The sequence below is a fragment of the Eulemur rufifrons genome, chromosome 17 (assembly GCF_041146395.1).
Source record: "Eulemur rufifrons isolate Redbay chromosome 17, OSU_ERuf_1, whole genome shotgun sequence".
In the NCBI taxonomy this organism is placed as follows: Eukaryota; Metazoa; Chordata; class Mammalia; order Primates; family Lemuridae; genus Eulemur; species Eulemur rufifrons.
In genome coordinates, this window is record NC_090999.1 from 25,132,528 (window position 1) to 25,145,777 (window position 13,250).

Sequence of the window (13,250 nt, forward strand, 5' to 3'; positions counted from 1 at the left end):
CTCCATATTCCCACCAGGCAATGAGCAAGGCCAACAGTGGCATGTCGAACACTTATGCCTTGAATCTCTTTGACTTCTTCTTCTGTCACATCTCTGTGACATTGTTTTTGGCCCTCTGGCTCATGTGGCTACTTTGGCCCCACCTGGAATCCATGGTAATCTCCCTATTTTAAGATCAGCTGATTAGTAACCTCAATTACACCTGCCAAGTCCCTTTGACCATATAAGGTATTCATGGGCATGACACTAGGAGGCAGAGGTCATGGGAGTCAAGTTTCTGCCTATCTTTGCTCAATTTAGTGTTGGCCATATAGTTGATGTCCAGTAAAAAAATTTTGAATCAATGAGTCCTTTTTATCCATGAAAGATAGAAGCATGGTAATTAATATAAAATTCTAATACTGTTTGTTACCCAGAGGAAGAACTGAGAGGCCAATTTTCACTCAATGTATACAAATTATTAAAACTTCAAAAAGAGCTGGCTTTTGTAAGATAGTATGCCCCTCATTAGTAGATGGTTTTAAGTATAAGCCCAGTGACAGGGTGTCAGGAGTATTGTTGGGAGGGTAAAGTACATGAGCTCTGTTTTGTGACTCATTCTTTGTTAGAGTTGCTGCAGATGGTATCGCTTGCATTCCCATACCTGTGGCTCTCAGAAGAGGTCCACATGCTGTCATTACTGTCAATGGCCCTATCTTTTGCTATAGAATTACCCTAAAAAAATTGGTAATGACTTACAGCCATTGTGTAATCACCCAGTATGGCATGTGTGCATGCCTACACAGGTGCGCATAAACACACACACACACACACACACACACACACACGATTAGCTATCATAGAGAGTACTCTTAGTGATAGCTATGCAGGGGACAAAGTTTTTAATGGACCAGATATTTTTGTTCATGTTATACTTTTGGGGATAACTGACTTCTTAGTACTTTGGCTATGCTGGCTGGTCATAAATGAATGGCAAGATTGGTGTAGTAGAGTTATTAAATACTTCTACAAGTCATTAACTGTGCAAAGGCAATGTTATAAGTAAAAAGACTTTTAAGATAGATCAATAAGAGAAGGGTTATCATGCTGTATTTAAGGATAGGCTTTTTGGGTTCAAACCCCCAACTGTACTACTTACAAACTGTGTGGCCTTGGACAAGGTATTTGAGTCTCTGTGCTTTGTTTCCTAAACTATAAAATGGCATGACAATAGTAGAACCTAACTTAAAGAGTGATTGTGAGGATTAAATAGGCAAGACAGTAAACGATATAGTACCTGGGATTTAATAAGCATGTGTGAGGGTTAGCCGTATTACTGTTATTATTATTGACATCATCATCATCTAACAGACACCTGAAAGATAGTTCAAGATGTACAACCATGTGCACAGTGTCTGGCATATACTAGGAATACAATAAATATTTTTGAGGAAATAAATAATATGCTCATTTGTAATTTTTATTTGTATTTGCTGTTTCAGATAAATGCAGGAAATGGTCCCAACAACTTTATAAACATACTACAAAAAACTAAATGCAGTTGTAATCTTGAGTTGCTCAGAGCTTGCTAAGGCAGTCTGAAAAATGTCTCCTCCTACGACTTACCTTCTCTATTCTTTATTAAAGCAAATAGGTGTTTTTAAAAGCCTTTTGGATTTTTTTTGGATGGAAAGCAAACTATAATTATGTGAAATTAGTACTTTACCTATAGGTGTATATCATTTTCATCATGATAAAGTGAAATTTTCTTGCCTTAAAAATGTTCTTTTCTGAATTTAGGTGAAATGTTAACACTTTGCTTATCTTCACAAACAGGTTCATCCTAAGTTCCACTATAAACAGGCTCATGACCCAGGCACAGACACTTCTTGTGTGACTTTTTCCTATGATGGTAATGTCCTTGCCTCTCGTGGAGGTAGGTTACAAACTTTCTTTTTGATATTTTTCTATATGTAAAATGATCATATTTAACTCTAACAAATGTCTTACTAACATCCTAGCGCTTAGTAAAGCTAGCTGTGCTTTTTGTTAATAAACCTTTGCCAGGCTGAGTTTTTCATTTAAATGCATTTCCAACTTGGTAACATTGTCTGTGTTAAAAATTATCAAGTATAATTTAGAATATATTACCTTTTTTTGCCTAAGTTTTTATTTTAGCTTCAAATTCCATAAGAGTTTGAAGTCTCTATAAATGACCTTTGCCTCTACCTTAGGAATTTTATAGATGATCATCTACATTCTTTCTATGACATTTTATAATTTTTTTTTAAGAGAAAAGGTCTCGCTTTGTCACCCAGGTTGGAGTACAGTGGTGTGATCATAGCTCACTGTAACCTCGAACCTCCCTGTCTCAGCCTCCTGAGTAGCTAGGACTACAGGTGTGAGCCACCATGCCTGGCTAATTCTTTTTTAAAAAATTTTTGTAGAGACAAGGTTTTGCTATTTTGCCCAGGCTGATCTCAAACTCCTGGTCTCCCAGTGCTGGGATTACAGGCATGAACTACCACACCTGGCCCCATTTGATAATTCTGCATCTGGTATTTCAGTCTTCTATTGACCATTGATTTTTTTTTTCACTTCAAATACTAACTCAGTTAAAAAAAAATTGTATATCTATATGTTATTTTTTATATTGTTCAATATGGTCATATTGTAAATTTACTTACCCACACTCATAAGGTTGGATATCATCAGTTGTTTCTAATCTTTTACAACATCTTTCCCACATGGATATGCTGTGTGTTGACAGAGGGAGATGGAGAATAGTGACAGAGGGCAGCTTCTGAGCTAAGCATTATGGGAAAGTGTGGGCTGAGCATCTCCCTTTATGGGGAGAGAAAAGAAATATCAGGATAAGTATGTTGGAGCTGTGTTACAGAGGGCCTTAAATATCACATAAAGGGTTTAGTCTTATCCTGTAGGCCAAAAAAGGACCAACACTTTAGGCAGCTGAATCTAGCAATGCTATATTTAGCTATTCATTCACTCACTCAGCTACTGTATATTGAGTACCAATGAGCTAGCATTATGCTAGGTGCTACATATAAACTGTGAACATCATGCACAGGGTCTCTCTCCTGAAAGAATTTACGACCTAGTGTAGAGGGTAGTGGAAATGAGGAGAGACAAGACACTTTGCACAGCTTTTCCCTTTTCCCTTGTTTAACTAGTCCATGTCCTTTTACCTATGGGAACTCCATTCAGATTCTCTTTCCTCTAAGGAAACCTTACTGATGTAGCCAAACTGCCCTCACTTGCATAATTTTAAAAAATCAAAGCACATGTGCATGTAACTTTCCATTTATGTTACACATGTCAACTGTGGATATGTATAAAATATATGTTTTGGTCCATCAATTCTAACATGCTACTCAAGTACAGAGATGACTCCCAATTAAAACTATATGTATGTATTCTTTTTTTTTTTTTTTGAGACAGAGTCTCGCTTTGTTGCCCGGGCTAGAGTGAGTGCCGTGGCGTCAACCTAGCTCACAGCAACCTCAAACTCCTGGGCTTAAGCGATCCTACTGCCTCAGCCTCCCGGGTAGCTGGGACTACAGGCATGCGCCACCATGCCCGGCTAATTTTTTGTATATATATATTTTAGTTGTCCATATAATTTCTTTCTATTTTTAGTAGAGACGGGGGTCTCGCTCTTGCTCAGGCTGGTCTCGAACTCCTGACCTTGAGCGATCCGCCCACCTTGGCCTCCCAGAGTGCTAGGATTACAGGCGTGAGCCACCGCGCCCGGCCTTGTATATATTCTTTATTTAAAAATTATGGTTCTCATCCCAAGAGTGTATTTGAATCCCCTGGGAAGGTTTTTCAAATGATAAATGCTCCACTTAGAAATTCTCACATTCACTGTTGCATCTTTAGGGTGGTATACCCAAATCTCTGAGGTAAAATCAGGAGAGAAGAAGGGATAAAAAGGGGAGTTTATTTTGAAAATTCTTCCCATAGAATTCTAAAACAGGCAAGCCCTCACTCAATTGACACTGCCTTAGAAGTACAGGACTAACTCTATTTCAGTCAAACCCATTTTGATGATTCTTACCTTCCCCTTTCATCCCATAATAGCCATTGGATAATTGAATTGGTCAACACAACATGCATACTGTATTCCATCATTTTCCTTCCTGGATATATAGAGTATGGCAGAAGAAGTCTATTCATCAAGGAGTCCCCAGCGTGTTATAAGGTGCTCCTGCTAGCTCCAGAACCTGCTGGGTTAACTGAAATTAATGCAGATTAATGTATTCTTATTGTTTGAGGATTGTGGGGTTGTGTAACCTTTTTTAAAGACTAAAAGCAAGAGGGTAACATTCCAAAGGCGAGTCTTCCGAAGTTCCCCCAGAACAAGCAGGTCCTGAGTCCAGCCAGTTGTGGATTAGTGCACCTGCCAAAGTTGGGTTTCAGAGGAAGGGTCGCTGGGGAGAAAAGGGGGATTTTTATTGAACTCTCCACTCACCTCATTTGCACCTGATTCTGATTCTTTATTGGACCTGAGGGGTTTGAGGCAGGTCTCAGCTGTGGGCACTGGGGAGAAAGAACAGCAAAAACATTACTTATGTGAGTTTGGCTTTTGTTCTAGTCAGGAATTAGTTAGTAGCCCTATAGAAATATAAAAAAGTGACTCTTAAAAGAATATTCATTATTCTTTAAATGACTTGGAAAAGTCATTTAAAGTACTCCCCAGCAAAGTGAAGAATGATAGCTACAGATAGAATTACACTGGAGGGAAAGGAAGCACATGGCTCACCCCCATTAATGTTAATGGATACCTTTACACACACACTAGTGGGAAAAGGAATCTGTTGTGAATTGAACTATTTTCAGTCCTGATGGTTGTTAAATTAAGATATTCTCAAGAAGTCAGGTTATGCTCAAATATACCACAGAGGAACTACCATCTGCTCTAAAATCACTCTTTAGAGTAGATTCTCCAGGGTTCCTTTTAGCCTGCAGATCCTACATTAATCTGGAAAGTAATTTCTAGAAGACCGATTCATTATCTTATAGCTTTCTACTGTTCTTGCAACTACTGTGTGTGAGCTCCTTGAACAGTTAAAAAAGTAAAACATGCTTGTGTGCATCTGGCTTCTTTCTCTCTTTCCTTTTTCTTTCCTTCTTTCTTTTCTTTCTTTCCTCCCTCCCCCCGCTCCTTCTTTTCTTCTTACTTCCCTCCTTATATGCTAAGTTTTGCAAACTCTAAATTTGGAGTGAGTTCTTTTTGCACGATTCACTTTTCTTTTTTTCCTCTCATTCTTTTGTTAGGTGATGATACATTAAAATTATGGGACGTCCGACAATTTAATAAGCCACTTTTTTCAGCCTTGGGTCTTCCCACCATGTTCCCAATGTAAGTAGCATATTTTTAATATTTGATCAGCATAGGAGAATGGAAAAGAAATTTTTTCACCTTAATGTTAATTTGTATCATGTGTCTTTAAATCTTCTAGAGAAGAGACCTGAGTGATTAAAATCTGCTTTTTGAAAGATGCATTTTTTTATTTTGTGTGTTCTTCAGACTATAAAAACTTTTAAAGTTAATATGTATGTTCGTGTGTTCATATGTTTGTGTGTGTATGTATTGTGTGCATGCACAGGTCTTGAGGTAGTAAAATATATATTGAGAGATTTAATCTTTTAATATTGTATAAATGATAGGGTAGGGCTGTGTATTTGTAGTTTTTTAAAATTTGAAGCCTCTCATACCATTAAAACAGTTTCTAATAGTTACTAAGCATTTATAATACAGCTCATTTTCTCAAATTTTTATCATTCCAATCAATAATTCAGCATTCTTCAGACTGTCTTGCTCTGGCTAACTGAACCCTATCTCCATTCTACTCACTCGGCAACTGAAGCTTTTAAAGATTTTGGTGGGGTGGGTAGCTAAGGTGGGATTTGACCTCCAAATCCTATAGTTGGTGCCTAGGCAAATTTTTCTGTTTTGGTGGAAATGAAGTTCCACATCTGTGTTAAATAATGACCAACAGGAAGAATGTGAAAGTAATGCAAGCATCAAGTGAAGGGAGCTTTATAATAATACAGCACTAAGTCTAACATGGTCCACTGCCTATGGCATTTATCTGTTAAAACAAACAAACAAACAAACATGAATTGATAGCTAATGAGAATTTTTTGAGCTATTATGCCTGCTAAAGTAATGCTAACTACATAACTTCTTTGGGCCATGCCTTAGCTTACCACCCTCAGGTGGCCATTCCTCTCATAACAAGAGCTGTTGTATTGTAGTCATCAATTAGGTTCCAGCAGTATAACCTGCTCCTTGTTTCATGGTGCCTGACTTGATATAATTCAAATTACTTGAGGGCGATGGTGTGGTGGTAGTAAAAATAGTTCAAAAAAATGACCAAAATAATCAGTACTTAGACATTAGTCATATATGACTCTTAGTAGAAACTTTCAATGTCTATATTGGGTTTTTCCCATGCTCCCTTTGCATTAAAAATATTATAATGTAGATGTTAAAAAGCACAGATTCTAGAGTCAGACTGCCTAAGTTTGAATCCCAGCTGCACCACTTACTTGTGTTATTGTGGGCAAGGTTTATTTAACCTCTTTGCTTCAGTTTCCTAATCAGTAAAATGGGGATAATATCTACCTCATAGAATTATTGTGAAGATTAAACAAATTAATATGTGTGCTTGACTCATAAGCCCTATGTAGGCATTAGCTCTTATTATAGTGATGTTTATATTTTATTTAATTCACTCATTATGTCTGGGGGGGTCATAAGCTTATAAACTCTTTTTTGTCTGTAGGACTGACTGCTGTTTCAGTCCAGATGATAAACTCGTAGTCACTGGTACATCTGTTCAAAGAGGATGTGGTAGCGGCAAACTTGTTTTCTTTGAGCGTAGGACTTTCCAAAGGGTGTATGAAATAGACATCACAGATGCGGTATGTATATTTTTTTCTTCCCAGCCTTGAGAATGAAGTGAAGTTTGCATCTTAGCCATCTTTTGTTTGTTTGTTTGTTTGTTTAATAGAACATAAGCGCCAGCCCTTACAGCATGATGGTGGCTGCTTTTTTCTCTGCACAGGAGTTATCGGTACATTGCAGACTAGCTGATCTACCCTATCCCTTTTCCAGTGTTTCCCATGGGCTCACACTTTAGTTGGAATTTCAGCTGGGCTTGAGATGTTTCCCCTTCTCTGACAACCAATTTGAGGAAGGAAGAATCTGATCATCGTTTAGGATACAGAAAGGAGCTTTCCACAATCTGCATGTTTGTGAGGATCTAGAGATTGACAGAAGTGAAAGGTTATGCCCTCAGAAAGTGATGAAGTTTATCATTCTTTTTTAAACCCTGAAGACTTTGACAGAATTCTGCTTGTCAGAGTTGTAGTCATTACGGTAAGGCTCAGCATCCACTGAGCTTAATTGCTATTTAGTTATTTGACAATTTAAAACATTTCAGATTTAACTTCTACGTCTAAAAAGAAAGACACAACAAATTTTTAGTTTTGTTTACATATATATGTGAACACTGAAACACCAGCATTCACTCATTCATGTCCTGAGACTGGAGCCACATGTAATACAGTAATAGTGAAGATTCTTAGAACAATTTGAATTCTTTTAAAGTATGTATTATTATTTAGATGGTAAGGCAAATCATTGTAATTTTCTGAGTATGAAACAGGCCAATTAATGTCTGTGTAAATTTTCTTTGGCTCATTGTCAAATCCCTTAGTAATATCCTATATCTTAAACAGTGCTCTTATGAAGGTTTCTCCAGTTGCTTTATTTAGCTCTTTGTAAACAGTTGAGATGTGTTATGCACTTAAGTGACTCAGACAATTGAACAACTGGTTTTAAATCACCAGCAAAAAGCTCTTGTCTCTAATGTTCTAGTATTACTATAGAGTCTTAATTTGTAGGCCCTAAATTTGAAACCACAGTATAGAGTACTATAGAAAAAGTGAAATAACAATGAGACTAAATCTAGATGAGTTCCTAAGTTTAATAGATTCTAATCTCATGACATAATTTGAAATGTGCCAGTATTCCTAATACTTTATTGGGCGCATTCAGGAGCCAACTAAAACAGTAGAATCAAAGAAAAACAATCAACTCCATCAACTTTAATCTCAAAAAGTAAAATTATTATAATTAGTTGTTCCAAAAGTAAGCTGTGTTCTGCTGTGCCTCTCAGTGACTGTATGTTTCAGTATCATTCTTGGTGTTGTGTTTTTAACTTATAATTTAAGTTGAAATATAAATAAATTGAGGAATGTAGAAGTATGATTGCATTTTTAAAGACATGCTGGGCTTCTGTAGTTTAAAGGAATAACATGCTGGAAAAATCAGTTTCTCATAATGTGATAAATTTTTTTTCTCTGAGTTGCTTTTCTAGCAAGATCTTTTTCTCCATAGCACTTACAGTCACCTCGTGTATCGTATGTTTGTTTGTTTTGTCTGCCTTCTTCCACCAGGAAGTAAGTCACACAAGGGCAGAAACTTTGTTTTGTTCACTGCGGGATCCTTGGTGCTTTGAACAGTGCCTGGCACATAGCTCGTAATATTTATTGAATGAGTGATTGGTATAGTTGGGAAGTAGAAGTAATGTATATTTTAGATCATAGGTGTATCTTTGGAGAGTGGGGACAGGAAAGAGGATAGATAGGGATGGAAAGGGAAACTGGCCTAGTATACTCCATAAGAAAAAGATGACATTATCTTGTGGCTTTTTTAAAGCAATGAATGACACATTCAGATCCAGGTTTTAGAACAGTTAATTCTTTTGAAATGTAAAGGTTGGACTTAAAAGAGTTGGTGAGCATTTGTATATGAAGCCTGAGGTTTATAACTTAGGAGACTGGGTGAATGTTCCTTCAGATAAAAATATATAGAGAGAAAATAAAGCAGATTTTGGAAGAAAGTGAGTTCTGTTGTTGATATGTTGACCTTGAAGTACCTGTAGAACTTGTGGGTAGAGCTGTTGAGTACACAGATGGGTAAATAAGTTTGGTGCTTAAGAGAAAGAAGACAGTTTTGGGAGAAACATTTATAATTTGTAGTTGAAATGTTGATTGCTGATGAATTTGATTGAGGAAACAGCATAAAGGATAGAAAAGATGAGCCCTAAGAAACATTAACATTTAGGAGATAAGCAAATGACGAGAAGCTAACAAAGGAGAAGGTTCATTAGATATCATATATCGAGTCATCTTAGAAAAGTCAGAAAACAAATTTTGAGATCCATTTTAATAGATGGATGAAGAGAGAGCTTAAAATAGGAACAAAACCACTGCACCTTAGAGTGGCCTTTTAAATTGTTGATTTAGTGGGGGTGGCAGGTTGTTGTTGTTAGTATCAAATAGCATCATTTTTCTGTTTATATAATAGAATGTTATGTTGTTATGTTTAAAGGGGCTTTAAACTGCCCTTTTGACCTGTTGTCTCAAGTTTTGAGTCTTCTTAGAATTTAAGAAAATAAATACATTCCTTGGAATGGATAAAGGGTGGACACTTTGCTAGAACAGCCAAAAATTGCCTCTTTTATTTTGTTGTGTTTTTGTCATTAAGAATCAGGATAGTTGTCATTCTTTTGGAAATACCACACTTCTTGTAGTAAGTTACTTACTGTATATTGAGTTTTAATTTGCATAAAAGACAGTCTTTCCTATTCTTAATATCAACAGTTGGTAGCAACTTGTTTGAGGCACAGACAATGATGGCATTATGTCTATCCTAGATGTGTCGTTTACCTTAATGAAGTATGATTGGTTACACTCTTTCCACGCCATCTTCTAAAACAGAATAAACCCCTATGTATATGGAGCCAAACATGGTTTTCAGTCAGAGAATGTTAACAAATGTTATATTTGAAAACACAGCTGTAGCATCTAGCACAATGGATCTAACGCGTGCCCTTGGAGGGGAGGGGAGGGGAGGGGAGGGGAAGGGGAAGGGGAAGGGAAGGGGAATTTCCTTCAATATTTTCGACTAGTCTGCCTTGGACATTCAAGGTTGATTGAAAGTCTTAGTACTAACATAAGAGTATATGATAGTCAAAAGTTCTTTTAAGGAAGAAAGAAATTCATTTTTGATTCCTAAAAAGTATTTCATTATCTTTAGGAACGTTTTTTAACTACTGAAGAGAATAGATAGCAAAGAACAAGGGTTATCTTAGGTTTTTACTTCTTTCTACCACTATTTGTTCTCCAGAATATTCCCTTCCTTTGAGAAATGAAATTTAGATTATGCACACCTCATTCATGTTCTTTAAAAAAGAAACCTCAGAATGTGAAGTATTAGGTATCTTCTATCAGTTTGAAATCTTGTGGTGGTGGTTTCCATGGAGCTAACTCTGCAGTTTGAGAAAGTATATACGCTGGACCTGCATTCCTGGAATTTTATCATTTATTTTCATCTTCGTCAAGTGGAGGAAAATGAAATAAAAATAGTGACTTTGCTATTTGTTATTAACTCTGGGCTTCTCCCAAAAGATAGGGAGAACTTGAAATTTTTATACAACAAGATTTGAGATTTATTTATTTCCTCATTTGCTTACTACAGACTTTATCCCCTTATTTATAACCATGAGTATTATTTGAGAGAGATATATACACACATATATATAATTATTGTCAAAAATTATGTTAAGTTAAAGTTTGTATCTTTACCAAAAAGAAAAGAAAAATTCATATTTAGGACCCATGTCTCCGATTAAAGAGATAGCCTACTGTGTATACTGAGGAACCATATTTTGTGTTAAAAAAATTATTTAAAAAAACAAATTTTTTCTGTGAAAATAATACCAGCTGTGTTTCCTTCTTTATTTAATTATATGAGTTCTAAAGAGAACTTGAGTTCACATTAATTTTAATCACCTTGTAAGATCTGAGTCTTCATATATACAGTTTGATGAAAACCATATCAATGAAAACTATATATTAACTTTTTATATATTAATTGTATTTTTCTGATTATAAAAGTATTATAGTACATATTAAATCTAAAAAATTGACAAAGATAAAGAAGATCATAAAAAAAGTAAATATCATATCTAATCCTACCATCCACAAATTATTCTAGGTATGACATTTAAATTAATAAATTTTGATGTTCAAGAAAATTGCTATATGCGGCTATTATAATGCAACTATTAGGACAGTGTTTTACTCTCAGGAAGCACAGTGGTCATTCAGAAAATGACATATAACATAAAGTGAAAGTGTTGCAAAGATGTGACATGTAATTACATACATAAAATGGAAGTGTTAGCACTTTTCATTTCACAAAGAAAGATTAGGAGAGAATTAGGAGAGAATATTGATATTTTAAATCCAAAGAAATTGAAGATGAAAAATAAATGGATAAAAAAAAGGGCCATGAAATAATAGATCCTTAATGAAGCTAGCTGTTTATCTTAATTTATAAGTGTAAAGGACACACTGACCATAGTCAACCTCTGTTATTTGTACTTATGGAGAGGAACAGAAAGGTAATTTAAATTAATGGATATTCCAGAAGGTCCTCAGATTTGGCTCTGGAATGTATCTTTGTTCTTACATTTGAATATAAATATATCTGATCTGGGAATTCACTTCAAACAAATTAATGATGCTATGCCTATGAAAGCTTGACTCTGAAGGAGCTGAGGAAATCATCTGTTCTTTCATTTCACACTGGGAATAGACTAATCATCTGTCTCACTGATATAAAGTCCCAGCTCAGGCAGAATTGTACCTCCTTAGAAGTTTTCTAGAAATAAAGAAGTCAAGCAGTGTCTCTGCCTAGTCAGGGTCATACAAGGAATAGTACACAGAGAGAACTTGAGCTATCAGCAGTGCAAATGCCAACTGAAAATAAACTTGAAACTGTATTTGGCATTTATCTGCCTTCTAAAATATAGCGAAACCTTGTTAATGTGAAACACAAGGAGATGGAAAATATGGGCTTTGAATGAACTAGCTTTCCATTATCTGATTTTTATTATAGAGCAATCCAGGCAGCTGGTTGACTAGGGAATAGCAGTTGCTTTGAATTATGTATTATTTTGACTAAAGTGATATCAGCTTAATGAAATTTTACTGTAATTCACAGGATTAAACAATGCAGATCCTAGAGGGAGCCTGATTAACATATCTGTATTTATTAAAATATATGTATTTGCCCACAGCCAAGTGATAGGACAGTATACTCAACATAGGTGTGTGAAGCATTTGCTTATTGAGAAAAGAAAAGCAAAGTATGAGAGCACTAGTTGTCCTGGTCTTCCAAGATGTATAGAATATTTGACAGGGAACCTGGGAGTGAGTAGAAGGTGATAGAATTTTAGTGTAAATCTGCCAATGTGCAGTTACATGTTTCTTTCTTAGCACTGTCTTTTCCAGGGTCAAGAGCTAACTTTCAGCATAGCTGTAAGGAGAATGTTTTACTGTCAGGGAGCACAATGGTTATTCAGTACTACTTTCTCTAGAGTGTTTTCTTTAATGACTGAAGAAAAGAGATGCCAGTAGGATATGGTGAAAAACAACATTGCATTTTTGCTGCCTTCATAATTTGGATTACAAGGCCATCATGAAGACACTAAACCCTTTCTTGGGATTTCCTGAAGCAAGCAGCATGCATATATTAATAAAATTTAAACAGTAGCTGGAACTCAGCTGGAGTTACTTCACAGTTAGCTTCACAGTTTGGCGGGGGTGGGGTGGGGGTGGTAGCTGGTATAAGTAAGACTTGATTAAATTACTTCTTGGTTCTCATTGTACCTTAAGGTATTGTGTTACGGAAGTTCCAGAGTAGTCATTCTCAAGATTTGAAGAATACAGTTGAATTTTCATCTGTAGGCACATGAGAGTAAAGAGAAAAGAAATTACAGATTTCATGATCATTTAACTGTTAACATCCACCTTATCAAATCTTAAAATGTTTTAGGTAGGGAAAATGACAAGAACTAGATTAATGCTGATTCTTCTTTATTATTTAAAAAAATTATGATATAGTAAAATTGACCTTTTTGAAGTGTGCAGTTCTGTGATTTTTATTTATAACACATGTATAGGTTCATGTGTTCACCGTCAACACAATCAGGATACAGAACAGTTCTATCACCCCCCAAAAAACCCCTTTTTGCTATCCCTCTATAGTCATCTACTCACCCCTCTTCCACCCCTCACTCCTGTCTACTGGCATTCACTGATCTGTTCTTCTTCACTATTGTATTGTCTTTTCAAGAATGTCATATAAATGGACTCATATAGTATGT

The 13,250-nt window shown here is 35.8% G+C and overlaps 1 protein-coding gene across 3 annotated transcripts in view; it reads left to right on the top strand.

The window, feature by feature from the left end:
- Nucleotides 1-13,250, top strand: part of WDR70 (WD repeat domain 70) — a 231,392-nt gene that overhangs the window by 182,606 nt on the left and 35,536 nt on the right. For all 3 annotated transcript variants that reach the window (XM_069492033.1, XM_069492035.1, XM_069492036.1), the window contains 3 exons: nt 1,816-1,915; nt 5,278-5,362; nt 6,792-6,930. In XM_069492033.1, coding sequence (XP_069348134.1) covers nt 1,816-1,915; nt 5,278-5,362; nt 6,792-6,930 — 324 coding nt within the window. The remainder of the gene's footprint in view (nt 1-1,815; nt 1,916-5,277; nt 5,363-6,791; nt 6,931-13,250) is intronic.